We start from the raw sequence: 26,788 nt of genomic DNA on the forward strand, positions 1-26,788 counted from the left end.
GGCGCGGCTAAAGGCGATGTGAGGGAAGATGCCAAGATTCGATATTTCCAGTGTACCAGCTCAGCCACGATTACGTTCTCTCTCCCCTTTTCTACCTATCTCCCTCTTTCTCTTGTTCTATTTTCGAGGCTTGTTATGCGATTTTGGCAACTCTGGGCAATCATGGTCAGATCGTTGGCCAGTGAAAAGTGGGCGGTCATGGTCTACCCGTGAGGACGGGTGAAATATTGATTTCTAGGATACTGAGGGGTGAAGGATATCAAGCTTGGATATCGAACTGGACAGACTACAGCGATGGCTAACCCTATTGTTTACTCTTCTGTCTTGGGAGTTAAACGTATCGTCTCTAGTAGGGACCAAATCAGTTCCATTGACAGCTTGAGCCCAGGAGAAAGTAGAGTCGAGGAGATAAAATATACTATTCCAGAGTTTTTGTCGTTCTCGACGGACGATGGACGAGATGTCGGATGAATGTCGGGCCGTGATTGATGTCATCTTCTCAGGCGACTCGCCGCACCCACCGTAAACAAACCAATCCATAATTTGCAAAGGCAATATTTGTACAACTTGAATCCTCTTCTCCTTGGAGAGATCACTTCAATTTATCCTTATCTCACTATGTGGTCACATTGATATGGCCAGTATCTCATCTCGGGGTCGGTCGTCCGGGTAGCCTAACAAGCAGCCGAAGCTTGTCTAAAGTATGGCCGCAGATGGCCAAGATTTCGACAGAAATACATTCAATCTGAATCCTAGAGCCAGCGTACGTCTAGACAAGCCACCGTGGGAATGTGCTGCTGATATCATACATGTTAGCTTCGTCAATCTTCCTATATCGATCCCGCCACGGGCAAACGGCTGAGCAAAACATTTACCCTCCATAACTTCGACCGTCCCGATGTCTTTAACCACGCCGTGGACGACACCACTCCTTTACTGGGACAAATCGAAGAAATAAGCCCAGGTTGCCCCGGACCCTATCATGGCTCGTGGGCGTCAAAGAGCTTGGAATTGGCAGGTCGAGCCAAACAGTTCATGCTCTCGGACACTGGGAAGGGGATCTTCAAATGCGCACTGGCATACTTCTTGGGCAGTCTGGCCACATTTGTTCCCCGGTTGAGCCTCTTGTTCGGGAGACAGAACTCGAAACACATGGTCGCCACTATTACGGTGTACTTTCACCCAGCGAGATCCCTTGGGAGTATGCTGGATGCTCTTCTGCTGGCTACGTCCGCATTCCTCTACGTGGCGGTCGTGTCGCTCCTCAGCATGACCGTCGCCGCTTTCTTTTCAGATACTGTTCATCTTATTGAGCTTGGACACGCTATTGTTCTGGTTGTCTTTGTTGGAGGCGGTCTTGGATTTGTCGGATGGATCAAGCTGAGGAGAAATGATCCCCTGGTGAACATAGCATGCTCCCTGTCATCTCTGAGCCTGGTCACCATCCTCACGAAAGAAGGCGCCATTCAGGCCGGTGACTACTCGACAAAGTCTATCGCGCAAATCCTCAAGATGATCGTCGCTGGTGTGATAGCCACTATGCTTGTTTCCTTCTTGATTTTCCCCATCTCCGCCAGACACAAGTTGAGGAAAAACCTCCTGCAGGTGACTGATACACATGCGGACATGCTTGCCTTGATTACGAGCAGCTTTCTATCTGGCGATGAGGCAGAACTGGAAGATAGCGTCTTTCAGAGCATTAGTGATCAGCACAAAAAGCTTTCCTCTACCATTCCACAAAATTTGAAAGAAGCAAGATACGAACATTACTTCTTGGGCACCGAGAGACAGGCTCTGATTGAGGGTAGGCTGGCGCAATGTCTCCAGCGGATTTCGCAGAGCATTGGCGGCCTTCGGAGTGCTGCAGCCATGCAGTTTGTCGTGACCAAGCAGCCGGCCTTTAGTTCCGCGCAATTCGCAGCAGAGAATACTCTTACACCACACTGGATGGATTCAATGGAGAGTTCCAAAGTCACCATGGGCGAGCGAGAATGGTTTAATTACTCTGCACCATCCTCGCCTATCCAGGGGTCGGGCAGGCCGCTTACTGGATCGCTGTCGGGTCCAACTCCCCTGCCATTTCGATCACCGGCGCAAATATTCGAGCTTTTCATCGAAAACCTTGGGCCTTCCATGAGATCTTTGGCTTTCACTTTGAAAGAAATCCTGGATGACTGCCCCTTTGATGCCTCTAAGCGATACATCGTTTCCACCAATCCCAAATTCAAAATGAGTCTTGATCGAGCATTGGGGTTGTACAAACAGTCTCGACAAGATGCAATCCTGGCTGTATATAGTCAGAAGGACATGTTTCGATCTCGACCAATGCCTGTTCAAGCTGACTGGGAGGATGCCGCTGCTTGCTGTGGCCACTTTTCATTCTCCTTGGTGGAAGTGGCTGAATCCGTGAAAGAATATTTGAACATCCTCGACGAGCTCCAGCTCGAGGTTGACGAGCATCCTTCCGGGAAGACGTGGAATTGGCTGAAGTTTTGGCGCTCACCATACACCCACACAGAACTGGCTGGACTCGACCCTGATTTTGCAAAACTGGCCAAAGGTTCCGATGAATTTGAAGTCAAGGTTAGCGACAAGCAGCTCAATGTATCTCCACAGCATAATGTCCCCCAGTGGCCTGATCAACCTCGCCTCAAACAAATATTTTTCCGTTACCTCTACGCTGCAGCATCTTTTTTTCGACGTGACGATATCAGGTTTGCAATCAAGGTCGGCCTCGGCGCTCTTCTGTACGCACTTCCAAGTTTCCTCTCCTCGACACGCCCACTGTACCAGCACTGGCGAGGGGAGTGGGGCTTGGTCTCTTACATGCTTGTGTGCAGCATGACAATCGGAGCGTCCAACACGACGGGTTACTCCCGGGTGCTCGGAACCTGTCTTGGAGCTGTTCTCGCAATAGCCGCCTGGGAAATATCGCACGACAATCCCTTCATCCTGTGTCTTTTTGGGGTCTGCATGGCGTACTGGACCGCGTATATTATCATTGGAAAAGGCAAAGGCCCGATGGGACGATTCATCATGTTGACATACAACCTCAGTGCTTTGTACGCTTACAGTCTCGCTGGTCGTGACAACGATGATGATGATGGAGACGAAGAGGATGCCGCAAAGAATCCCCTGATCCTTGCAATCGCCGGACATCGGGTGGTTGCCGTAATTTCTGGCTGCATATGGGGATTGATCATTACACGCGCCGTCTGGCCTATATCGGCTCGGCAAAAGCTGAAAGATGGCCTTGCACTACTGTGGCTACGCATGGGTTTAATCTGGAAGAGAGATCCACTGGCCACGCTGACCGAAGGTATCCCTCCAGATCGCTACATGAACCTGCGGGAGGAGTTGTATCTGCAAAGATTTCTAGCTAAGCTCCGAGGCCTGGCAGAGGCATCCAAAAGCGAGTTTGAGCTCCGACGGCCGTTCCCACATGCGACCTATGGCCGGATTCTCAACAGTACTGAGCAGATGCTGGGTTCATTCCACGCCATGAACGAGGTGATCCTAAAAGATCTGAACACATCCCCAGGAGAGGAGGCACTCTTGAAAGCCACAGCCAAGGAACGAGCGCAGCTGTGCCGGAGGATCAGTCACTTGTTCAGCGTTCTCGCGAGTTCGATGAAGTTGGAATATTCAATCACGAGTGACGCGTTGCCCAGCATTGACAATACACGGGACAGGCTCCTGGCAAAGATTTTCGAGTATAGACAGGCTGACGCACACGAACAAAGGACCAAAGATGAGGACTATAGCCTTTTGTACACGTATGCACTAGTCACGGGCCAGCTGGGCCTCGGGATACAGGACGTGCTGAAAGAGGTGGAAAACTTGTTCGGTGTCCTTGATGAAGAGGCATTGCGACTTCAATAGCCACAAGACGTTGAACTGCAGTTTTGGAAACGGGTTCATCAACTATATTATATTCAACACTGCATGAACACGATTGACGCAGCGTCTTTTGTAAATTGAAGAAATTTCCGTTTTAGAAGGCTGGGCTGTGGTCAATGGCTGGTCGTATACTCGTAGCTGCGTACCGAATACGCGCGTCTTGCTCGTAGAAAATCCATACACTGTACTGGTTTACTACTAGGTACCTAGTATTCATGGATAGTGTGGGGAAAATACTGGTACTGATGCATCACCAAGTTACTGCAAAGGTGATAGCTCACCGTAGTCCCTCCAAGCACGTAGCGACCCAGTAATAATGATCCACTGCAAACGGAGGTTCGGGATCGTCGACGTAAACCGCGAGCCTCCACAGGGCGCACAGCCTCCAGGCTGAGGCGCCTAACAAGCCGGAGTCACGTTGAGGACGTGACCTCGAGTGCTTTGCCCTGACGAAGCGTGGCTGTGTTTTTGATATTCGTAAGAGGGCGCAAACAATCGGACTCAGTTGCGCCTGTGAGTGTCGTCCTCGACTTCAAATCTATAGTCAACCACAAAGTCTTGCAGTACTGTAGAGTCGTCTCGAGTATCAGCGTGTCTGTTTTACCACTGGACGCCCTCGTCACTGGCACCACAAGGACACCACGATAGACAAGTTCAGGAACGCCATGCTGGATGAGAATTTGCCGAGTACGTGTGCATGTCTGTCCCTCCAGCATCCTCATTGCTAACAGTTGCAGCTTTTGTCCTCAAACCGTCCAAAGACAAACCGAAGCAATTGTCCACCTTTCTCTTTTCCCAGCATGGAGCTGATTATGAGCCTTTCTACACGGTACGACATCTAGACCCAGATAACCATGCTTCGAGAAACCGATATGCGGCAGCACTTTACGATGCCTTTAGTCCCGAAGTCCTCTATGCCGAAGTCCTGCTCATCCCAGAATGGACCCAACCTCCTCCTCTATCCGAACAAGCCAGGTTAAATGGGGCGATCCCACCCCCTCCTGAACCCATCCTCCCCTCCGAGTTCGTAATACAGCTCTACAATCCAGATCAACAGATAGTAGTGAGGCACAAGGCTGCGAGCTTCAACAGATCCGCATCGTGGGAATTCGAGATGCCACAACAGACCTTTCGGCCTCCATCTGGGTCTGCGCTTGATCGCACCCAATACGACCCGGCTGCTTCAGAGGTTACACCCAAAATTGTTTTCAAGTGGAAGAAAGACAGCAAGTTTTCAAAGGATCTGGCATGTTTCATGTCTGGGAAGAGTACGGATATAGAAGGAAAGGCCAAACACAGAGACCCAGATATCACTGTGTCGATATTCAAGGCTCTGAAAGAGTTGACCCTGTATGAGCCAAATCTGCAGAGGGTAGATATCGAGGATCTCAAAGGTTTCGAGGTGGTCCTCCTGCTTGGAGCTGTGGTGATCCGTGATGTGTATTTTGGTTCTTTGAAGGAGACCTTTAATCTCAACGTGAACAAGAAATCCAACCCGGCTAGTCCAAGTACCGGCCCTGCAATTCTGCAAACAGATGCCAGACCTCAGCCAGTCTCGCCCACCCACGAACCGCGAGTGCCACCCACAGATCCACGGACACAGTGGGAGATTGAAGCCGAGTCTGCTCGATTGCGGAGGCAAGCGCTAGAGGAAGAGAGACAAAGACGGCGCAGAGAGGAGGAGGAGGAGCGCTTGACTAGGCAACTCTTGGAGAGAGAAGAAAAGGAACAACGGCGAAGAAAGCAGGCGGAAATCCAACAGGAGACTGAGCGGCTCAAGCAAATGTATGGGCGGGAAGATGCATCTGCTCGTCCAGATCTTCCTCCTCGAGATCCACGACAACACAGGCACCACTCCGAAGCCGGACAATCAGCCTTTCTCGAGACACACCAAGGACAACATCCCGTTACTCCATATGTGAATGCCTGGGGGGGATACTCATCAGGTCCTTACATGTCAGGAGCTGCTTCACAATCAAGTTTTCTCGCACCTGCGCCTGCGTTGCAACCACAGATCAAACCAAAATCGAGCATTTTCAATTTCCGGCGCCGGAGCGATCAAGATACAAACAAGTTGCAAAGAAAGCGAAGTGCCGTGTTTTAAAACATCGAGCTTCCTCTTTGGGCTACCACAGTCCCTGGCACACGGAATGTCATCGGTGATCACCCCGGTTGAACTCCATGTCATCACCTCTCAGAAATTTCCAGTGGTGCTGCCATTTCTATCTGCCTCTAGAGCTGATTTCCATCTGCATGCGACATTGCTTGCAGTCTTGCACCCGAGAATATGTCTACTTCCTTAGGTAAAAGAATCGTCTTCACCGGGGGCTCCGGGAAAGCCGGACGGCACTGCATTCCATATTTGTTGAACAAAGGACACCAGGTTCTGAACTTGGATCTGGTGGATTTCCCAAAAGACCATATCCCTCCAGGAAAGAATGTATACACAATGAAGACAGATCTGACCGATGGCGGTCAAGTGTTCAACGCACTGTCCTCGCTGTTTTCGATGAGCGAGTTTGGTCTGCCGAAACACCCTGGGCCTCCCGACGCTGTCATCCACTTTGCAGCGTATGCCCGAAATATGATCGTGCCAGACAGCGAGACTTTTCGGGGTAATGTCATGAGCACATACAATGTGATCGAGGCTGCGTGCAAGTTGGGTGTGAAGAAGATTGTCATTGCCAGCAGCGAGACCACTTATGGTGTTTGCTTCACGCAAGGGGACGATGACTACCATTCTTTCCCTCTTGAGGAGGATACGTACGATCGCAATCCAGAGGATACGTACGCCTGCAGCAAATTGACCGGAGAGCGTGTCGCTCGGACTTTTGCCCGACGGTTCAATATCGATATTTACGCCTTGGTGATCGGCAACGTGATTGAGCCACACGAATACGAGAGCAATTTTCCCCGACACGTGGGAAAACCAGAGACCAGAAAAAGAAATGCTTGGAGCTATATCGATGCTCGGGACCTTGGTCAAATTTGTGACTTGTGCGTTGCAAAGAGCGGGCTCGGGTTCCAGGTGTTTAATGCCACCAACGACACTATTACAACGGCAGTGCCGACAGAGGAGTTTTTGAAAAAGCACTGTCCCAATACACCCATTACGCGGAAGATGGGCGAGTGGGAGGCGCCCCTCTCCAACAAGAAAATCCGAGAGGTTTTGGGATTCAAAGATGTCCACGATTGGAGGAAATACTACACTCACAAAGAGTAGAACAGTCAGAACAATTCAGGTCTATTAAGTTGACAGCACGACTGAAGTGCGCTAAACCCTTGGGTTCCCAACGCTCCAATCAATATGAGCATCTCCAACATCCGTGCCCCCCTTGTCCAGCTGAACCATGTGAAGAGAGCCATGAACGGCGCCCTCACCCAAGTAGAGCTGAACGCACGACTAGGACGAGTGTGCAACAAGCAAAGGGGTGGTTTGTCTTCAATCTCCTACCTAGATAAACGCGTGTCCGACCTCAGTGACTCCATCTATAAACAATAACAATACACAGAGCTTAGATGAAGTGCCCGATTGTCAATCCAAGCATATTCTAGCTTTGCCTCGTGTGGCGGTGATGTGGGTTTCCCGACTGAGGGTCGTGGCCGCTCCCTACCGCTCGCTCGGTACGCACCCACGGCACCTAGGCGAGCCCTAATTAATTTCTGTGACGATTTCCAAGCTTGTCGGAGTTCGGGGTTGTGCAATTACTCGGTACTAGACAGGCTTCCCCCCCCCCCCCCTCCCCAGGCTACAACAGGTAGCCAGCTCGCCAGGCCCAGCCACTCAAAACTCGTAGTAGTCGCACTTGCAAAACACGACTGACAAGTCGATCATCGCACCTGCCAGCGCAGCAGGCCTTAACTGTCTCTGAATCACTTGCGCAGGACGAACATCTTTTCTAATCCTCCTTATCCCATTGAACGGCGAACATCAACATCAGCCGCGTCGTAGGAATGATACGAGTAGTGCCGTCGACGCCCATTTATTCTATTTCATTGATCCAATTCTACACGTCGACACCGCCTTGACGCCTCTACGATTCCGTCTGATGTGCCATGAGAAAATCCAGCTCAGGCCGGCAGCGGGCCGGCTCAGAGGCATCTTCGAGGTACGAGCGACCGAGAAATGATGATCAGGATTCCCCAACCGGACATTTCGCCCCAGACGCGACGACAACCTCGTCGCGCCGAAAATCCAGCCGTCCCAGCTACCATGAAGAGCCCGATGCCACTTATGCGACAACGATCACCGACGAACCCTCACAGATATCTGGTCGATACCGAGATGATACGCGAAAAGAATCTGAACGCAACGACACGAGGAGACGGCCAAGCAAGACTGAAAGAAGGACGAAACATGAAAGGAGTCGGGGAAGCACGGAAGATACCGAGTCATGGAAACCGAAGAAAGAAGATAGCCCTCGCGACTCTCGTCGGACCAGGAAGTCTAGTGAAAAGAAGGACAGTGCCCGCGACTACCGGCATAATAGTGCTTCACTACCTCAAAACCAGTTTCCTGGAGAGTTTCCGTCTACGTACTCTCAGCCATACCGACCACCTGGACTGGCGGCAGAGTACTATGGTGACCAGGGCGAGTCAGTAGCCTCCCAACCTGGCGTTCGTCCCAACGCCCCAAATATTGTCACCAGCGCAGAGCAGGCCCATCTCCAGGAGCCCACCGTCGAAGCCAAACCCCCTCCCGAGCCGAGCAGTATGGGCCAAGTCGGTGCTGCTGCTAGCTATTTCGGTAAAACCAACAATGATAGCGACATCGGGTCGCAATCGACACCCTCTAAACCTCACCAGAAACCGAGCTTGGGATCTAACAAGCCTCCCAAGCACGGTTCCTATGGAGCGAGTCCCAGATCTAGCCCAGGCCCTCCGGGTAACCACGCACCACCTTTTGATGTCGCTCCTGGTGCGGTCGGCTCCTTTCCGGTCTCAGGCACTGCTGTGATCGGTGCAGCGGCCGAGTATTATGCCGGTGGAGGTGGAGGTGGAGGCGGAGGTGCAGGACCGTCAGCCAGTGCATATCAAACGCCCAACAGACCTCCAGCTGGGCTACACGTTACATCAACCCCCTATTCCGCGCCTGCCGGCTTCGGAGTCTCACACCAGCATTCAAATGCAGGTCTGTACGGTGGCGCGGCGGCCCTTGCTGGAGCGGCAGCTGGTGCCTACGTCTCTGGCCACCCTCACAATACGCCCTCACTCCACCAGCATCAACACTCAGCGGATATGGCCGGACTAGCACATGATCACTCTGTATCACATGGTCACCAGATGCATCATGCCCACCGACATAAACATCAGGGACTATTTGGACGATTCATTGACTGGTGGCGAGATCCCGAAGCAGTCGCGCGATTCGAGGAGTACACCGAGACAATTGGTGTTTGTAAATATTGCTTCGATCCCAGGAGTTCACCTGCCGATGCACCTCGCAGACATGACTATCGCCGGCGAAAGCCATCCCCCGGGAGCCGGTATGGGAGTACGACACGGGTAGACAAGATGTATAGGCATAGCTCGGATGAAAATCTTCGAAAATCCTCCTCACTCAAGAAGAAGATGGTGGTCGGTGCCTTGACTGGCTATGGCGTGGCGAAAGTTGGGCAAGCAGTGGTTCAACAGAAACATGGCTTCGATGACACATATTCGGTGAAGTCAGGGCGACCTGTGAACCAGAGCCGAGTCAGCTTTCAAGCCGAACAACCATTCTCGCAAGACAATGATGCAGGATTTCAGGATCCAAAGAGGGTGGGGAGGAGTAGCGTATCTTCAACCCAAAGAAGACATCGCGCCGGTCGATCGAGCTCATCGTCCTCGAGCTCGTCTTCACACATTGTCTCCCGTGGCGCAGTATTGAGCGCTGGAATGGGCGCTGCTGGGGTTGCCGTTGGTGCTGCAGCTCTGGGCGCAGACTCCCGGCGTCAAAGGAAAAATAGAAGTCGGTCCCCAAGCTCGGGGAGGAGATATTTTTCCAAACGAGTCTCACCAATGCATTCATATGTCGACCTGTCAACGACCAACGACGGGTCAGGTGGTCTGATGGGCTTCTTCACCAGCCCATCAGCTAATTTAAAGAAGGGGAAGAAACCAAAGGGCCTCTTCAATTTCTCAAATGCCTCAAGTTCCTCATCTGACGCTGATCTACGGTATGGTGAGGGAACCATACGTCGGAAACCCTCCAAGAGGCGACTTCCAGAAAGACAAGGCAGACAGCATCGCAACAACCCCGTGCCGCCGATGGAAGACCTGTTCAATAGGGGTGCTGCTCTTGCTGACGAGGCTAACAGAAGAGAGCATAAAGGTAGGCAAAAATATGACGCTAACAAGTATGTAGGCCCGGGCAGCAGGGGCCCACATGGTCGAATCTCCATGGCTGACCACGAAACTACTGACGAACGCGATGACGAATGGTATGACACAGATGGTGAAGTCGACTCCGAAAGCAGTGTGGATACAGCAATGGCATATGGTGGAGGATTCTCTGCTTCCAAGAGCCGAGAGCATCTCGCTCAAGGTGGCCGAGCATCAGTATCGGATTACAACTTCAGAAAAGATGACCAAAGGCGACATCGGAACAGCTTGGGACAGGCGAAATTCGGGGACGCACCATCTTTTCCCACCTCATCAATCGAAACGGCCGCTGTGGTGGGTGCAGCAGGAGCCTTGGGTGGTTGGATGGCTTCTAACGCACTCTCGCAGGAATCAAATCCACCCCCAACCTACAGCGCGCTAGATCCGATGCGTGAGCTAGAACCCCGACCAGTGTCTAATCCCCCGTCGAAGGCTGCTTCTCCCTATGCTACCAGGGTATCGTCGACATCTGTGCCTCTACAACAGCCCCAACCGATTCCCCTTATCGCACCTTTTATAGGCCAGAATATCTCAGAAGATATCCAGCTTGAAGGGCAGACGTCATTGAAAGGACAGAGAACCCGGGGCCATGTTGCACGAGATTCGAACTCGCCTGAGCTTCCTTCCCAGGGTCCGAGGAGCAGCGTCAATTTCAACCTGACTGACGAGCAGCTCAAAAATGAGGAACGCTCCAGTGGTAAGGACAAGGGGCGGGGCTCAAGGTCTGACGACAATAGACGAGGAAGGCCCACAGATTCTACTTTTCCCGTGGAGTCTACACCAAATGCTCGCAAGCCAATGCGTGACGAAATATCAGCAAGGCCAGGACGATCGTCTGATGCGGGTGGTAGCTCTTTGGATGCTGACAAACGAGTGGCTGAGATCGATCGTGAACTAAAGAGGCTCTACCAGGAGCACGAAAAAGCTGAAGAACGGAAACGGAAGGACTCGAGTATAAAGAGAGCTGTCGAAAGTTCTGTCATCGGTGCTGCAGCAACTGTGGCCATAGGTGGTATGGCAAATCAAGACGACAGGAGTCGGTCGGGTGAAGAAGCAACCCCGGCCCGAAAGTCTAGCTTGAAGACGAGAGAAAAGGACGTCTCTTCCCCACCTGAGACGCAGCAAGAAAGAATTGCCAGAATGGCTGCTCAGCGAGTTCGTTCAACGCCATCACCGGTCCAGCATGACGATTATAGTGCCTTCTTCGTTCCCACAGAGATCAAGGAGCATCTCAAAGAACACAACGACAAGGCTGAACACCGAGATGAGTTCGGGGCAACTGTAGTTGAAATTGCTCCTGGAGCACCCAAACCTGGAAGCTCACATCCGTTCGACCCATTCAACTATCGTCCGTTTGGTCTTAGATCGGATGACGACCCATTGTTACACCCTTGGCCTGTCCCAATGCTTGGATTGATTGAGCCTACACCACCTGGAAGCCGTGTCCACAGTATCAGGGGCGATGAAACGCCCATCATCGAGCCCAAATCGAACGAGGCATCCGATGATATTGGTGAGCCGCTAGAACGGAAGGAGTCTAAAGTGACGTGGGGAGATCCTGACACTTATGTTTACGAAGTCGTGACTCCAGAATACGAGCGCTCTGAGTACGGACCTGATTCGCACTTTCAGGATCAGAGACCTGCAGATCTTCCATCTCCGGATGAAGTTGTCAAAGTGCCATTTTCGGTCACTGAAGATTCACAACAGCGACCAGCTGTGGGTCGGGCCTGGACACTGGATGAACAAGAGGCAGAGAGTCTTGAGAAGGAAGTGTCCGTCATTGATGACAGACCTCACATAAGCCGCACTTGGACGGTTGATGACAAAGAAGCTGAGGAAATTAATCAGGAACCACAGCCTCAATCTAAGGAGGGCTCCCAGGAGACGACTCACCATAGCACGGAGCATGAGTCTACTCCTCAACGTGCTATTTCCCCGGTCAATGGTGATCTTGAAGAGCAGCACAAAGACTCATTCCCACCAGAGACGGATGAGATCCACGGAAAGAAAGCACTTTATCAAAGCCCTTTTGCGGAAACAGTGAGCGATCCGGGCATCACAGGGATCAATTCCCCTTCAGTTCCACCCGATACTAAGCCGACAACTGTTCTCGCCTTGGAAGATGTGGGAGACCGAAGTAGAACAGCCCTGCTTGACCAAGAAATCACGTCTGACGCCACCAGACCGAGCAAGAGTGACCTGCGTCGTCGAGAGCGTTCCCGCTCTTCTGGAGATGCATTTGAACCTCCCTCGCCACAGCAAGTTTCGTCTGAAGTCAGGGACGACGTCAGTCCCAGACAACCATTACATGCCACCGACAGTGACCGCAACCTCGCGAAGAGCGTCTCATCCAAGACCTCCGCACTGGACATGGTGTTAGGTACATCTGCTGTTCTCGCTGCGAACCAGTTGATCAAGGATGCTGCTGAACATGACCACATCAGCTCACCCAGTAGAGGCGAAGCTCTATCATCTCGAGTCGAGGGGCCGACTACGCTTAGTGATGCAAATTCGGGGCGTCGACAGAAAGATTCCAAGGGAGAATATCACTCAGATCCAGAGGAATGGGAACGACTTCGGGAAAAGTCGAAGGGGTCGAAGTCCAGCTCCAAGAGCGACGTGGGCGTGATGACATCAAGAAAATCTGAGAATAGACGCTCAGATGACAGTGCAGACTTCGAACCACTTTGGAGATCCCGTACCGACGATGATCTGTATGAAAATGAAAAGTCTAAGCGAAGGTCAAGGCACAGCAGTGGTGATCTTGTTGAGGCTCCAGCAACGAGCCGAAACCGCAAGGATGATAAGAGAACCTCGCGAGGCAAACACCGCGGAACCTCTGACGGAGCTCAGAAAGCAGACAACGCGTCTATCGTGAGCAACGCGCCTGATCGAGGACCGAAGGAGTCTAGTGGCTTTTTCAGCAATATCTTCTCCAGTAACAAGAGTGATGTCAGTACATCTAGCAAGAAGAGCGCAAAATCTTCTAAGTCAGACAGTCGAGCAGATCGAGAACGATCTGAGAAATCCGAATCTCGAAGAAAACGCAGGTCAAGGGACAAACCTGAGTTTGATGATGTCGCATCTGCAGCATCTGAACCAGCTACAAGGAGTCAACACAGCCCAGATCGTCAAACCCGGAATGCCGGGCAAAACGAGATATCCAATGATCAGACTGTCGACGACGGATTTGTTTCTGCCGAGGAGACCGCAGGAACACCGCTTCAGGACATGACAGAACAAGAGTCTTTTTTAGCAAGTCGCCCCGAAATGCCACAACCAATGGTCACGGATACGCCAATGGATATTGATGGTGTCTCGGGGCAAATGTCTGAGACAGACACGTCTTCACCGCCCGATCCCATCAGTAGTGTCCACGCACATGGAACAATCAGTCCTACAGAGAACGAGCACGTTGCGGCTCTCCCTACGACTTGGATGGAGGATGTTCATTCGGGGATTTTGCCTGACGAACCAGCAACTGGCGTTGGCGAGGAAGAACGGAGTTTCAAGGAATCTTCTTCGAGCCCCTTTCCCATACCCGCAGCCTCTCGACGCTTGTCTGCTATACGGACAGGCGATATCCCTTCCAGCCCACTGGTGGCTAGCTCCCCAACCGCTGTGCCGTTGCATTTCCGACGGCCTCCCATCTCGCCCACTAACCCACGCTTCTCTATGAGTTCGCCAGTTATGTCTCCAAGCTCACCACTGACCACCCCACGAACTCGACAAGGAAGGCCAAAGTCGACGGAATTTCGTTCGAGCAAAGAATTCCGACCGCTGTATCTTGTAGAGAGACAAAATTTTGCGAAAGCAGCGCCACCGGAACTTTCAGAGGAGTACCCATCGTTGCCATCAAGTAAAACCAGCTCCGCCCATCCGTCCATGGAAGATCTTCGCGCAGAAGCTTATCTGCAAAACCTGCCCGACTCCTTTACCCCGTCACGCATCAGCGCGGAAAGCTTTCGTGAACATGGCAGGAGACACAGTTACTCGTATTGGCATGATGATGGTGAGAAACGGCGAGAATCACCAGACTATCTGGATTCTCGATCAGCCACACCAGTGCCTGGTGAAGCACAAAGGGCTCGTGACCAAGAAAAGAAGCCCAAGCCAAAATATGAGTTCCATTCACCGAGCGAGTTGCTCCAAGATCCGGCCTTTTTTCATGATGAAGCTCTGGTGGACGAGGAAGTTGTGCCTCATAGCCCCCTCCCCAGTGTCGCAAGCACGGACGTCGATCAGGACTACGTGAGTGCACGAAGTAGGAGTCTGTCTCCCGCGAGGACGCGAAGTCAGAGTCGCGGTCGAAGGAGCGCTTCCACTCCAAGATCAACATCAGTATCGTGGCAGGACGGAATCGCTACAGCAGCTGCTGGTGCGCTTCTTGGTTCTGCATTAACCGTCACCTCCCATGAAGTGCTCGAGAAGTTGCAAGAGGATAGCCCGGCGGATGAAACCGGAACGGTCAGAAAGTTGGAGTCCATGAACGTCACACCAGAGTCCGGGTCCAAAGCAGCTCACAATACAGGAATTGACAATGAGACGGCCTCTCAGCAACAAACGGAGCGCGAGTCAATTCAAGCAAACACTGATATGCATCGGAGTACTGAATCGCAGGTTCCCACGAAAGACGCCCTGGATACTAACGCTTGGCGAGGCGTTTTCACAGAGATTCACAAGCGCAGGCTTGACACTGACGTGATAACAAACGCTAGTCCTGCATCCAACGCCGAGGATCTAGGGGCCCGGAGCTTGCAGAAACCAGCCGACAATGAACGTGTAACCCCGTCCAACCTAGAAGAAGTGGTTCTGGCAAAGTCAGTTGATGTTGTCCCAACCAGCCTCGGTGAAATGGTCAGGGATGACACAACCAGTCTCGAGAAGGTAGAAAGATCCGAAGAAGAATCTGGAGAAGGCGACGAAGCGAGTGTGCCTCCGCCATCTGGAGCAGCAGAACCCTTGGATTCTGTCCGAGGTCTCGAGCAACAAGCCAAACCCGTTTTAGACCCACACGAGGCTCTGGAGCCGCAACCTGAAATCTACGAAGCAGAGGCAATCCAAGTTGATAGTGAATCAGACAAGCTACAGGAAGCGAGGGACAAGGATGATGAAGATGTGCAGACGGCCTTCAACGAAGCGTCGCCCTCAGAAGCACATGTGAACGCAGAGCAAGCTGATGTGGAAGATCCCAAAATAGGGGAGCCCAAAGACGTGATTGTTTCGGATATCCGGGATGTCGAGGCACTTACTTCTGGCACCACAGAGTCATTTGAAGACGCACTGGACGTACAGCCGACGGAATCTACTTCGGCACAAGATTCTGACTCATCAGCGCATCCAGAAGTCGAACATCACGTCGATATCAACGAACATCTAGCGGCCGACCAGACGGAGCTCGAGCAACCTCTTGCAGAAGGTGTTTTATCAAGTATCGCACAATCAAGCCGTGATCCTCTTGAAGAGGCATTCAAGGGAGCCGTACAAGCTCGAGGCTTGGTTGAGGGCGCATCCGTCGAAACAGCGTACCAAGCATTCCAACCAGAGATTCCTGATGTTAGAGGGACTCATTTGTCCACTATCCGAGAAGAAGGCGAGACCCCATCCGTCTCTACCCAGCAAGCCTCAGAGATACTTAGGACAGAAGCGGATGTCGGGCGTTCGAAGAAAGACAAAAGAAACAAGAAGAAAGCAAAGAAGGCGTTAGCATTGGGTAACCTGGTGGAATCAGACTCAGCGCCAGTTGACGCTGAAACCTCGCAATCCCCATTGGAAGAATCCCATGTCAAAACATCAGAGCCAACGTTGTCTGGGGAGGTCAATAAAGAGCTCGCATCAGCAGGAGAAGGGCCAAATCCCTTTGGCGATGATTCTGAAATCAAAACCAGTGAGTCAGACATACCACCTGGCGATGTCAAAGAGGGTTCCGATGTTCCCGTGACTACCGATACTGATAGTCGGACGATAACCTTGTCGTCGACTCCCGAAGATGACAGTGGCGGTGCATATTCGAAGAAAATGAAGAAGGGCAAAAGGGGAAAAAAACAACAACTTCAGTCTTACGACTGGGACGAGACTGGAACAGGGGTTGATCAAACCGAAACTAGAGAGGCTGAGCAGGCCACTGACCCAGCCCTTCAACAGTCCACTCCCATGAGTCCCTCAGATGAACCCGCGCAGCCGACATTAGAGGGACCTGGCTCACTGGAGAGATCCGCTGATTCTGCAGACACAGTCCAACAGGACTCAGGTTATGTCCAAGAGACTACTTCAAGGTCGGGCAAGAAGAAAAAGTCTAGGAAAAAAATGGATGCGCCGCCGACGATCGAGCAAACGGGCGGACAGACACCTGAAGAAGATCCATCTACTATTACTATCCTACCCTCTGAACAACAACCAAGAACGGACCAAGCAGCCTATGTGTCAAGTCTGATTGAAGAGCCCAATCCTACGGAACAAGGTGTGCAAGAACCAGAGGCGATCGAGGAATCTCAGGCACCTTCCGAGTTATTGACACCGGAAACGATCGATGTGACCTCCAGAAAAGTTGCAATTGACTCTTCAAAGCCCAGTTCTAGGTCAGAGGTCGCTGGGGACCAAGTACCGCAAACTCCAGGGCAAGCGAACACATTACTCAGTACCTTTCAGGAGGACGGGAATTCAGACGAACACCAGACGCTAGATGCCAGCACTCCCGCTGACCTGGTCGGAGCTGAAAGTCCGCTCACATCCACAAAGCTTTCTGGAGATAATGTTTATACATCTTTCGAGGAACCAGAAGCTGCGGGAGCTAATCTGAAGTCAACTAATGCGACTGCGCTGGTCCATGCTCTGACCCCTCCGGATGAAACACAAGAGGTGAAAGTGGCAGCCACATCCGGAGAGCCTCTACCAGAACTCCCTTCAGCAGAAGACGAACAAGCTGCAAAACACCTGGGCCCAGAGCTTGGAGCCATCCCTATTATAGGTGAGGGCGAGCAAGTCCATGACGAGCCAGGGGTTCCTGCGCCAAACCCACCATCGGTCGTCAAAGAAGAGGGAATGGAAGAACCGCAGGCCGCTTCAATCCATGATGAAGGCCTGGCGAGGGCAAAGTCACCACTCGATGAAACCTCCATCAAAGAGTCGATGGCATACCAGGACGAAGATATGTGGGCTTTCACATCGAAAAAGTCGAGAAAAGATAGGAAAAAGAAGCGAGCTTCTGCTTTTGATGGTCTCCAGAATTCAGGATCTGGTCAGGAGGCGTCTTTGTCAGATGAAATCGTGACACAGCCAATGGTCTCTGAAGCTGGTGGGGACAACAAGGACACAGAGTCGCCAACAGAACCGGTATCAGCCGGAGCTCCACCTCCAGATGACCTAGCTCTTGCCGAAGATGAGCCTCGCCATGATGACGATACATTCCCTGTGACGAAAAAGGTCAAGAAGGATAAGAAGAAGAAACGCACCAGCTTATTGAAAAGCACCGAATCTTACTCATCGGCGCAAGATGGAGAAACTGCAAACAGTGTCGCCGACTCTGGTATCCCACACGAAGAATCAACCACAGAAGCACCGACAACACAAGTCGCTGAGATTCAACTCGAGTCCCAGCCAGCTTTGGGTGGGGAAGAGCCTCAAGATATTGGTGACGGCTCCGGTTCTAAGAAGAAATCCAAGAAGTCTAAGGGCAAAAAAAACCGGCAGTCCTTGTTTGATGGTGACGTAGCTGGATCGGCCGACGATGTTAGGACTGAGAGCGGTGACCGACTACCTCAAACTTCACCTACTCCAGCTGCAGAACAAACCGCAGAACAAGTTGAAGGCTCAGATACAGTTCCAGATTTGGACGAAAAAATCGAGGATGCCCACGGTCCGCAAACTAGAGAAGGTCAAGCCAGCCCCGATTCTGAAGAGCAGAACACGAGCGCTGTCGAACAACAAATTGCTACGGTCCTGTCTACAGAGCCTGCGGAACATAATGATGCTCCTCCTCAACCAGCAGGCAACGGTACTCAAAGCGGTACTGATCCCCAACCAACGTTGGATGTCGCGGAAGAAATGCCTCGCACCCTAGCATCTAGCTTTGAAAGACTCCCCGACGTGGCAATGCAGTCTGCTCAGGACGAGGCTGTCACCAAGGCCGACGATTTCTCTGTATCCGGTGCTGTTACTGACGAGACGTCAGTACCTGAACCTGTCGGGACAAGTGATTCTCCTGAACCTCAGGCACTCGAGAATCCTCCCCCAGAGGCAGCAACCCTGTCATTTCCTGTCAATCCAACGACCGAGACTACAACTGATCTGACTGACAAACTGGCTGCTGAGTGTGCCAGTGAACTTGCTCCTGAATCTACTGGCGAGCCTCTTGCAGAAAAGATCTTTGAGCATCCTCCCGAGTCCCCGATCGAGCCTAAGATCGGGTCTGCTACAGACCCCATACCTGTATCTACCGATGAGTCTGGTGTTGAACCTGCCGTTGAACCTGCTGTCGAACCTACCCGAGAGCCACTTCCTCAACTTTCTCTCGAGCCCAATTCTGACCCTATCAATCAACCTACTCTTCAGCCAGTCAATGAACCTGCTACTGAACCGAGTGCCGAGATCGATCTCGAAACATATATTGGAGCAATTGGAGCTTCTACTGAAACTACGAGGAAGCTAATCAGTGAAACTGATATTGAAGCTCCTGCCAAGGTTTCTCTTGATTCTTCTGTTGGACAAGTGAACGGAGTAGGGGCTAGAGGCCCTACTGAGACTGCTATCGAGTCTACCCCTGGCCAGCAACTATCATCTGACGATGTGGTAGAGGAAGACTTTGGTCTTTTATCGAAGCGATCAAGGAAAGAAAAGAAGAAGAAAAACAAACGGCAATCAACCCTCGTTGCAGAAACAATCCGGCATAGTCCTCCGTCCAGTCAAACCCAAGCCGTGTCAGATGAACCAGAGCTAATGTTCGATGAGTCCACCGAGCCCAGTATCACCAAGTCCACTTTGCCCGAAGGAGAGATGCAAGGCGCGGCGGCTACGACAGAAGATATCAGTAAGCAGAGTATGGCACCAACGTATGTATCGGCAAAGAAAGACAAGAAAAAGAAGAAGCGACAATCAACCCAAGTTGCTGATACGCCGCAAGTAGAAACAATAGCAGATCTCAGCAACGGTATGAATATCGAATCGGAATCTCTGGCCGATCCTCCTTCAATTGACACGGCAGCAAGTGAATCAAGGCTTGCTATTGAACCAATGACTGGAGATGCTATCGATGCTGCTCTACCTGAGGGTGACGCGGTGACCATGGAAGAAGACTCTGAAGAGGTTCAACAACAGAAATCCGAGACTAGTTGGGAAGATAACCTGCCATCGATATCTACAAAGTCGAAGAAGGACAAGAAAAAGAAGAAGCGACAATCCAACATCGAACCCGCAACGCCTGAACCGAAATTTGAAGCCTCGAGTGAAGATGCTTCTCAGTCACAAGCGGACAATATCGCTAAGGTCTCAGCCATCGAGGAAACTGAAATGTCGGAAACGGTTGAAACCCCCAAAGGAGAGGACGTCCCCTCTGCTCTCGGAGATCAAGATGAAGAATGGTCGCTTCCTTCAGACAAAAAGAAAAAGAACCGAAAAAAGGGCCAGAAACTAAAATCTGCTGAGGCGAGTCTCCCCCAGGCTGGCGGACAGGTCAGCCTGCAGAATGATCCGGATGTCGAAAGCAATATCGAGAATGTGGAGGAGGAAGGGAATGTAAATCTTCCGGAAAAGCAGCCAATAGCTGAACCTATAGCTCAGCAAGATCTAGCTCCAGCAGGAGCAGGCCAGATGGTTTCAACTCCCTCAATGCCAGGAACAAACCCCTCCATTTCTCTGGGAGGTCTTGGTAATCAACCACAGGCAGCTGGATATGTGGAAGAGCCGAGAAAGGTACAAACGGTTTCCGAAGAGGATAGAACTGATGTCGAAAAGCTACTGCAAGAGGAGCCTGCTGGAGCGGAACCTGTCCGACGCGAGGCTGAACTTGTGGATGGACGTGCGAGGCGGGTGCCCGAGATAGCGGGGTCAATTGCTGGAACACCAGAAGGAGTGGCTATGAGTAACGCCGCTGAAACTACTTCAACAGATCAAGTTTTCGAACACGAAGACTCTTCCTGCAAAAAGGCAAAGAAAGGGAAGAAGAAGGCCCGTCAATCCGCTGCTGAGAAGGCTGAAGAACAAGAAGCGGTTGAGAAACCTGTGGAAGAAGCTGATTCTTCCACTACCCCTGAAGCTGAGCAGCCTGTTGCTGAAAAGGAAATGTCAACTCGGAAGAAATCGAAATCGAAGAACGGCGGAAGGAACCAGCGGCAACTTTCCTGGGATGACAGTAACGCCGAGCCTACGGGAATCACGGCAGAAATTGAATCGACAAACGTGGAGGCCTTGGACAAAGCAACACCACAAGCAATGCCCGACCAGAGGTTTGAGCCAGAGGAATGGAACGTCACCAAGAAAAAGGGCAAAAAGAAGAAGCAGCCGCTGACCTTTGCGGACTTTGAGGCACTGCCGGCATCAGTGGAGGCATCAGCTAGTCCAAACCCCGTTGTCGAAGGTGAACAGCCAGAAGAGAAACCTTTGTTCTCGACATCGAAAGACGATGTTGAAGACCCGCCCCACACAGATGATTTGAACGAGGAACAGCGCTCTGATGATAACGTTCTCGACACCGGTTCCAGATCAGTTAGCGGTGCAGGACGACAATATGAGACGTCAACGGACGCCACAATCCTCCGAAGGCATGGGGGAATGGATAGTCAAGATTCCAAAGAAACTGCAGCACAGGATTTTCCCGCGGTGGCATTTGGACAAATCGAAGCAGATGAAAACAAAAAGATTGAGCCGAGCCATCCCATTGCCAATGCGTCCACCACAACGCCCTTGGAAGACAAAAGAGCGGACGTCAGCACCGAAAGTGTTGCAGAAGCCCCAGCATCGCTCCACACCGACTCGGCGCATGTTGAAGGATTGTCGACTTCAGAAGCTCCAATTTTGACAGAAAGGATGCAGGCGCAAAATTCTGAAGGAAATCCGCCGGAAACACCGATATCAATGCAAGCCGGACCACGGCAAGCCGATGAGATCGCCATCCCAGATGAAACGAAGGCACTCCCAGCAGATGATCTGCAATCCCGAGAAGCTCCTCCGCTAGAGCGCGTGGAGAGTGAGGTGCAAGAAGCACCAAGTGCAGCACAGGAGGGGGTGGTGGTGGAGAACATAACAGAAGAAGTGGTCCCGTCGCGGTCGAAGAAGAAGAACAAGAAACAGCGTCGATCTACATACGAGGAGCCTGTGTCCGAGCCTCGGGAAACGGGAAATGTAGGACCTGAGGTCGAAGCAAAGGAATCCAAACTGGAGCTCGCAGTGGTCGATTCTCCAGAACAAGATCCAGCTGCTGAAAAATCAAATGACACTGTAGCAGACGAAGACACTTTCGCTTCAACCAAACGGGTAAAGAAAGACAAGAAAAAGAAACGGAAGACACTCTCACTTGAGGGAGACGTGAATGAACCACAGCCGACAATTCAGAACAATCTGGAAAAAGTCGAAGAGACCACCGCAAACAAATTCCAGCCCGGAACAGAAGCCATGGTAACTTCAATCGGCACAAGTTCTCTGGAACCTGACCCCGAACGTGACATTGCCGAAAAAGCTACGGCGAGAGCAGCTTCACAGCCTCTACCTGTAGTCGAGCCTACAGAGGACACACTCTCTGGGTCGGCATTTCCAATCCACAGCGCCATACAGACTTCCCCACCGACTGCGGATGAGATGAATGCGGCCGGTGCACCTTTGCTACCCCCCGAATCCGAATCCGAAATGCTGGAGGGTACAAAATTGGAGAACACCACTGCATGCATTCCTCACGCGGAGGAGCTTGACTCTGTCATACCAGACTTGGCGTCTACGAAGTCGTCTCGGAAAGAGAAGAGGAAGAGCAAAAAGAAAACAGTGCTCGAAGAAGAGCCGAAGACCGATGATATTGAAGACCTAAGAGCGGAGAATGGAGCCGATACACCGCGAGACGATATGCCTGCGGAACCCAGCAAGTCATCAACACTCACAGAGGTTCAGCCCGAGTCTGAATGGGGATTCTCCAGCAAAAAGTCCAAGAAGAAGAGTAGGGGTAGTAAAGCCTTGACTGCTGCTGATGAATTCGAAACATCAGGCACAGCAACACCGGGTTCCAATGACGATTTCATGTCGGCCGTGCAAACACCAATGCAACGGACCGTGTCGCCGGAGCTCATGGACGCTGTCATGGCAGAACGTAACGAGGTCCCTACCCTGGAGACTGACAGTGCTGAATTCTTTGCTCCGGCATCGAGCAAGAAGAAGTCCAAAAAGGACAAGAAGAGGAAGTCAGTCCTTGCTTGGACAGGAAATGAGGATCAGACAGCTGAAGCTGCCTCTGGGTCATCGACAACGGCACCACCTACAGAGCCAGAAATCTCGCGGACCGATGAAATTGCTTGCATGGAGGCACTTCCTACTGACCGGGAGAAAGGTCACGCTAAAAGCAAGCTCGAAACTCCGGCCCCCCTCACGGCGTCACTCGAGATGAAGACTGGGGATAATATGGATTCAATTGCCTCCGCTAATCAAGGATCACTACCTTCTCAGGACTACACCAATAACGCGTCGGACACCCACGAGTCGGCCGTTCTATTTGGTGCAGCAGGGGACACACCTGGCCAGCGTGCTCTAGACAAATCAATTGATCCGATATCTACGTCGGAGCAAGCTGCATCGCCAACAACCAAACTTGAGCATGTGGATGATACATTGCCCCGTGAGATGGAGATTGATCCCGCGCAGCCCGCCAGCAACATCGGCGATGGTATGCTGAATGAAGGAGCGAACAGGGCCAGTATGATATTGGATTCCGCGAAGGGCATGTTTGGTGCCGACCCAGCAAACGATCAAAAAACGCTGTCGCGGGACGAGTCTGCCCATTTTCACGCGCAAGATACACATGTAGAGCTCGTCACAGCGAATACTGGTGTCCCAGATGTAATTGATCACAGGCAAGATGTGTTAGAGACTGACACTATCACGTCAGAGAATCGATTCGCTACTTCTAAAAGGGGTCAGGAGGATGCTGTGGCAGATGCTATAATCACAGTCTCGAAAGACGGAAAAGACGCAACCGGACTCGAGGACCCCGATTTTGGCATCAATAAAGATACTTCGAAGCGCAAGAAGAGCAAGAAGGACAAGAAGGCAAAGAAGAAAAGTGGGATATCCGAAGGGCTCGAGGATATTGTCCTGCCAAAGATGGAACTCGACCAAACTGAAACTCTAGAGCCTGAAATTCCTGAAATCATCCACAATGAGGCCAGGGAATTTTCAGATGTTCCAGCACATGCCCAAGAGAATACCGAAGATTTGTCCGATGTAAGTGCGACCACACGTGAAAGACGAAAGAGAAGAAAATCACCTCCGGCTTGGTCAGGAGAAGAGCCTGAAGACCTACCAAGGGATCGTGCGCTTACTCCACCACCTGAACACGACGATATTATGGATACTGCCCTCGGGGTTGCCGCAGGACTTGGATTTGGTGCTGGAGAAAGCGAGTCGAGCAGAGAAACTCCACGAAAGGCACCCTCGCCCACTCGGCAACCGTCCGCAGGCTGGTCTTTTGCTAAGCTTGATCCTGTTACCAAGCTTGCCCATGCCGAATCGAATAGAGACAGCGGTGTTCAATTCGAGTCGCCGGATCCATCATCAGGTCACTTTCCATCCGCAAGAGACAGTGGCTATGTCGCAAGCCCTACGATCCAAGATGGTGAATTCGGTACCCCCAGGGAAATCCACACAGATATAAACCTTCGTCCGCCTCGGCCTCAATCACCCACAAGCTCGACAGAGGATGTATCCAAGAATGTGACGAGTAGGCACCAGGTCGATCAGTCGATCAGCCTAGAGACGCCCAGAAGAAAGCCTTCGCCGGTGGAATCCACTTCAAAGGACAGATCCTCGGTTCTGTTCAATTCCTCTCCCGCCATGCCATCCCCGATAAACACGGATATTCGGAACAGAAGTCCTCAAGATATGGCAAGTACCCTTCAGAGAAGCCCCAGTATTCATGGCCATCATCTCAGCCGGGAGGAGCTGAGGCAACAAAAGGCCAAGATTTCCCCACACAACGATGACAGTGACCAACTTGCTTGGAATCAGATTAGCCGGTCAGGTGTAGCACCGGGGAATCGGTCGGGCTTTGACTCACCAACACAGGCCAACATCATGCGCCCGTTTTCGCCGGGCAAGACGACGCTCAACGCCATCAATGAAGACTCACACGAGGCGAGCTCACAGATACATCCGTTCGTCAATCCTCCCACAAATCTGACGCCTCGACAGCCTGCAGAGACCGACAGCCTTGGAACAGCTGGCTTGGCGGCAGCCGCTGGAGCAGCCGCGCTTGTAGCCTCCGCAGCAATTTCACGTGACTTTCCCAGTCCCAGCGCTAAATCTCTTGGCAGAAGCAAGTCTCGGACCTCATCGTTGCGCAACCTGCACAGCACCTCAGTCTCCCCCTACGACCCAGCCAATTTCGCGTCGGGGTCATCACAAGCACCGGTCAATGCCCAGAGCGCGGGCAAGGCTGCTGCTCGTGATAGGGAAATGGCAGATGTCTATGTAAGTTTGACGCGACCTGATGTTGATTGTTATCCCTAACAGGCTAGCAGGATGGGTATGGTTCACTACCCGGTAGTCCCCGTTCTCCCACACGACCTCCGAGTATCCGACAACGACAGAGCATGCAGCAAATAAGAGATCTTGAGGCGAAGTTGGACCAGCTCGCAAGTGAGAATCGCTCCTTGGCCGAAGCAAAGATAGCCACAGAACAGCAACTCGAACAAGCTCATTTCGAACGCAATCGAGTTGAAAACGCGGAAGTAGCGTTCAACGCGCAAATCCAGGAGCGGGATGCGGAAATCACGCGTCTCAAACAAGAGGTGGCCTCCCTGATCGCGACACATGAGTCACTGAAAAGAGAACACGAACAGAGCTTGTCCAGTCTCCGGCATAACTACGATGAGGCGCAATCGCAATGGCAAGACTCTTTGAAAGAACTGGAAACGCTGCGATCACGGCACAATGAGCTGTCAACTGGGATGGAGTCCATCGTCAGGCACGAAATCGATACAGCTCTTGGCGAGAAAAATGCAGAAATAGAACGACTTCGGGGAGAGCTTGAAGCTGCCAGAGGAAAGATCAGAGACTTGCAGTCTCAGATACTGTCAAAGGGGGCAGACGATGTGGTTGTTTTCCACGACGAGGATTACTTTGATCAAGCGTGCCAGAAGCTGTGTCAACAAGTACAAGGGTGGGTACTTCGGTTTTCCAAGTTCAGCGACTTGAAGCTTTGTCGCACAACAAATGAGGTCCGAGATGAAAAGATTGTGGACCGATTCGACAATGCGATACTCGATGGTTCAGACGTGGATGACTATCTGGCGCACCGGGTCAAGCGACGAGATGTTTTCATGTCGGTGGTGATGACCATGATCTGGGAGTATGTCTTTACTAGATATCTGTTTGGTATGGACCGTGATCAACGGCAGAAACTGAAGCAGCTGGAGAAGAATCTGGGAGAAGTGGGACCACCGAGCGCGGTTCACCAATGGAGAGCCCTCACGCTCACGTTGCTCTCCAAACGAGAGAGTTTCAAGGCGCAACGGGAGAGCGACACCGAAGCAGTGGCCATTGAGATTTTCTCGACATTGTCACGCTTTCTCCCTCCACCCCAGCATCTAGAGAACCAGATTGTGGGATCGTTGCGCAACGTGATGCGCACGGCGGTAGAACTCTCAATCGAGATGCGCACCCAACGAGCCGAATATATCATGCTACCGCCATTGCAGCCCGAGTACGATACCAATGGCGACCTGGCTCGGAAAGTGTATTTTAATGCAAGCTTGATGAATGAAAGAAGTGGCGAGACGACAAGCAACGAGGAGTTGGAACGTGAACATGCGGTGGTGCGCATGGTACTCTTCCCGCTTGTCGTCAAGAAAGGGGACGACAATGGAGTAGGAGACGAGGAGATTGTCGTGTGCCCTGCGCAGGTTCTGATCGCAAGACCAGATAAGGGAAAGCGAGTGAAGAGCTCGGCGAGACACGTCAGCGGTGGCAGTGATGCGAAGAGTTTGCGTGCTGTGAGCACGCACAGTCTTGCCATGAGCGGGATGGAAGGGAACGAGAACATGTTCTGATGGTTAAGAGCAAGTTGACGGGGCATATCGGGAATTTGTTTTCATTTTGCATGGCGATGGTGTTGGTGGTTGTCGTTGGAAAGGAGGGAGGTTCCTTGTTGCAAAAGCAGCCTCATTTTCTATTGGCATGAAATGGATGGGAAGCTTACAGTTCCTCGGCAGCTATGGACGACGATACGATTCCCTTTATATACCTGTCTAGATAGTGCACCTGATGTATATGGCTATTGTTGATAATGAGGTCGTTGCAGCTTCGAGGAAAGTGTCGCGTGCGAAGCCTTGCA

General features: G+C 51.8%; 4 protein-coding genes across 4 annotated transcripts; all 4 read left to right on the forward strand.

Annotated features, from left to right (window-relative positions):
* Nucleotides 1-703: 703 nt before the first annotated feature.
* On the forward strand, nt 704-3,882 carry Z517_10098 (uncharacterized protein; the record flags this gene model as incomplete). Its single annotated transcript, XM_013423711.1, has 2 exons — nt 704-763; nt 817-3,882. 2 exons carry the CDS (start codon nt 704-706, stop codon nt 3,880-3,882), a joined length of 3,126 nt encoding a protein of 1,041 aa, XP_013279165.1.
* A 683-nt stretch (nt 3,883-4,565) lies between these two features.
* Nucleotides 4,566-6,004, forward strand: Z517_10099 (uncharacterized protein; the record flags this gene model as incomplete). Its single annotated transcript, XM_013423712.1, has 2 exons — nt 4,566-4,587; nt 4,638-6,004. 2 exons carry the CDS (start codon nt 4,566-4,568, stop codon nt 6,002-6,004), a joined length of 1,389 nt encoding a protein of 462 aa, XP_013279166.1.
* A 345-nt stretch (nt 6,005-6,349) lies between these two features.
* Nucleotides 6,350-7,123, forward strand: Z517_10100 (uncharacterized protein; the record flags this gene model as incomplete). The annotated part of the gene is made up of 1 exon (XM_013423713.1): nt 6,350-7,123. The coding sequence occupies one exon, from the start codon at nt 6,350-6,352 to the stop codon at nt 7,121-7,123; it is 774 nt and encodes a 257-aa protein (XP_013279167.1).
* Nucleotides 7,124-7,956: 833 nt separating this feature from the next.
* Z517_10101 (uncharacterized protein) lies at nt 7,957-26,504 on the forward strand (the record flags this gene model as incomplete). The annotated part of the gene is made up of 2 exons (XM_013423714.1): nt 7,957-24,924; nt 24,975-26,504. The coding sequence occupies 2 exons, from the start codon at nt 7,957-7,959 to the stop codon at nt 26,502-26,504; spliced, it is 18,498 nt and encodes a 6,165-aa protein (XP_013279168.1).
* Nucleotides 26,505-26,788: the final 284 nt, after the last annotated feature.

Source organism: Fonsecaea pedrosoi (assembly GCF_000835455.1).
Source record: "Fonsecaea pedrosoi CBS 271.37 unplaced genomic scaffold supercont1.7, whole genome shotgun sequence".
In the NCBI taxonomy this organism is placed as follows: Eukaryota; Fungi; Ascomycota; class Eurotiomycetes; order Chaetothyriales; family Herpotrichiellaceae; genus Fonsecaea; species Fonsecaea pedrosoi.